The following is a 3,051-nucleotide window of genomic DNA, read 5'->3' on the forward strand; positions in this document are numbered from 1 at the left end:
GTACAGGTGACCTCAACTGTTGGGCCCCAGGCCTGGGGTCAGGCTTAGCAGCTTCTAAGTAAGAAACGATAGGATATTTGTAAGAGTCGCTACTCAAGAGTGTGCAGACCTTTAGGAAATGGGATGGTCAACTAATTATCTGTCAGGCAGATGTGGAACTTGTGTCTTTTCAAGTACAAGCCCTCCAGAGAGAGGCCTGAGGAGGCTTCCACTCTTTAGAAAACAGCAAGTCATTGGAACGAAAAGCACTTTTAGATTTTAGAAAGAATTCAAGTAACTACTTTCTGATAGCAATAGCAAGCAACGAACCAAGTTTACTCAGCAGGAATGAAACAAGGTCATTTATCAAACCTGAATAATTCAGACAGCCATGTGTGTTTCATGGACAGGATTTTATTAAAATTGTACATATATCTCATATTTAAATTTAAAAAATGAACATTTTTTTCTAGTATCAAAATAGTTATTTTTAAAATACCTTGAAAAACTTTAATACAATTTGTAATATATTAAATATTCACCTGAACTCTCAGCCATTTATCTCCCATCTCTCTCTGCTAGAATCTTGGCTTACCATCACTATCATTCTTTTGTTTTTTTCTTTTTTTGGTATCTTTAATGCTTATCCCAGTAAAGCATTAAAAATAAAATATTTTTATTTAAGTCCACAATGTTTAAAAAAAAAAAGAAAGAAAAAGGAAAAGCCAATGACAGTATTTGACATGACTTTGAAGATTCTTACTAACCAGGCTCACCTTGTTTGCCCACATCCAAAGCTCTTTAGTAAATACCAGTTCTTGCCCTGAAACTGGTAATATTGACCCAATAGCATCCTCTAGTGGCCAGACTGTAGCAAAGCACCCAATGATACAGGAAGGTTTTGGACCTTGGGTGTTAGAAGTCTAGATATGGAGACCCCCCCCCGCAAAACACACACACACACAAAATTTTTAAGGGATTACAAGACAACTGGCTTCCTGGAAACCCACTTTCAACACAAGCTGCCTACAGTTGCTTGGCAAAGTCCCAAGAACGCCAGCGTCACATAATACTGATACGCTCCATCAAAAGCTGGACTCCGGTAAGGTTTTCTTTCGACCTAAAGAAAGAGTGTGGTATTTGACCCTCTGAAATGTGCCATAAGAAGCCTGCTCCCCTGGAAGAGTCCTTTGTGACATGCCCAGTGCACTGCCTCTCGCGGCTCTGCTGGCTTTACGAGGGAGGCGGAGAGAGCTGGGAGCTGACCACACATCCCCCTCAAGCCGGCTGCCCAGGCCCCTGGCCAGGCCCTCTGGGATCCTGAGGGCAGGAGGTGAGCCTGGAACCTGCCCGTCCATGGCAGGACTCAGCCTGCCACTCACCAGGGAGACGGGGGGCACTTGTGGAGAGACCTCTGCCCTCTCATTCCTCCTGTTCTCCTTCTTCCGAAACACGGACCTCAGAAGGGTGAGTGTCCCCTGCAGGGGTCTGTCTAGCTCAGAGGTGCCTCGGCGACTGTCTTTGCTGTTTCCAGAGAATCCCACATAGGGGGAGGGGGGGCTACTCTTGCTTCCCATCTGGAAGCTCTCCTTCCAGTTCATGGCCTTCTGGCCCTCCGGTCGAGCTGGTTTCTCATGCTCCACTGAAGGCATCACAGTGAGAGGCAGGTCAAACTTTCTGGGAAGCTTGATGTCCTGCCCTGCATTTTCTTTGAGTTTCCTTGCTGTGTTTGGACCATCTGAGTTTCCAGGGGCCGGACAGTGGTTGGGTTGAGCCGAGGGACAGGGCACCCCGGCTGGACCTCTTTCGATGGCCCGCCCACCATCTTCGCTGTTAGCAGGAAGGGCGAGGTTGGACCTCGGCGATGCTGACTTCTCATCCTCACCCGCAGTGCCCGTCAACAGTGACACAATGGACTGGCTCGTGGACCGAGGTCTTCGTCTGGATTCCAAGTACTCCACCAACTCGACAGAGGCACCTGGTGGTTTCTCCTTGGATCCAAAGGACCACCGCAGAGGCATGGTCTTGAACGGTCCCTGCTTGGCTCGGGAAGCGGTAGGTGCCTTCATGCTAATGCTTCTGCCTTTCACGCCCCGTACCAAACGCCTGGGCTCCAACCCTCCTGAAAGAGACAGAAAGACTGTCGGTGTACAAGCCACCCTACAGCTAAATGCCAGTCATCTCACATTCACTGAGCACCGCTGATGTGGGAGGCACTGCGCTGGGCACTGGAGACATAGCAGTGAAGAAGCCACAGAGGGTTCCCGCCTTTGGGGAACAGCAATGGTTTCACCCAGTCTTCCTCAATATCCACTTACACGTTTGAAGCCACAGGGTAAGCCAGTGCCAAAGAAGGTATCCACATGCTGGGCAGCACAGACACCTGGCAACGCTCAGACTCACGGGCATCTAGCCCTAAGAATGGACATGAGTTTCATCCATCTTTAAATATTCCCATGAAACGGAATGCCTAGCAAAAGTTCTACTTTTCTAGGTCATATTAGGTCCTTGTATTTTTCAAATTCAAGAAACTGATATCCTACCCTGGGCTAAAAAAGAAAAAAAAATTGTATTAAAAAAAAAAAAAAAAAGGCAAAAACCGCAATTACTTTTGCACCAGCCTATACAACTTGTAAAAATGTATACACGTGCATGTATTATGCATGCACGTGAAAACATACAAATAAGAATAGAGAAATAGATACCAAAAACAAGGTGTGGATAGGGCCATGGCAGTGCTGTTTGTGATGGATTTTTTTTTCTTGTTTCCTATATCTCAACATTTCTAAAAGGAACATGTACAACCAAGGTTATGTATTTTTGCTTAAGAAATTCTCAGTCTTGGGAGGCTAAGGCGGGTGGGTCACAAAGTCAGGAGTCTGAGACCAGCCTGACCAACATGGTGAAACCCTGTCTCTACTAAAATACAAAAATTTGCCTGGCATGGTGGCACATGCCTGTAATCCCAGCTATTTAGGAGGCTGAGGCAGGAGAATCACTTGAACCCAGGAGGCAGAGGTGGCAGTGAGCCGAGATCATGTCACTGCACTGCAGCCTGGGTGACAGAGCAAG

General features: G+C 46.8%; 1 protein-coding gene across 1 annotated transcript in view; it reads right to left on the bottom strand.

Moving 5' to 3' along the window:
• Window positions 1-377: 377 nt before the first annotated feature.
• The window catches only part of LOC105505458 (ubiquitin carboxyl-terminal hydrolase 43), a 189,244-nt gene continuing 186,570 nt past the window's right edge, over window positions 378-3,051 (bottom strand). Inside the window, exon 11 of the mRNA XM_011933293.1 lies at window positions 378-2,101. Within this exon, the coding sequence (XP_011788683.1) occupies window positions 1,065-2,101 (1,037 nt within the window). The 3' untranslated portion in view covers window positions 378-1,064. The remainder of the gene's footprint in view (window positions 2,102-3,051) is intronic.

This window comes from Colobus angolensis, unplaced genomic scaffold (assembly GCF_000951035.1).
Source record: "Colobus angolensis palliatus isolate OR3802 unplaced genomic scaffold, Cang.pa_1.0 Scaffold125, whole genome shotgun sequence".
Classification (NCBI taxonomy): Eukaryota; Metazoa; Chordata; class Mammalia; order Primates; family Cercopithecidae; genus Colobus; species Colobus angolensis.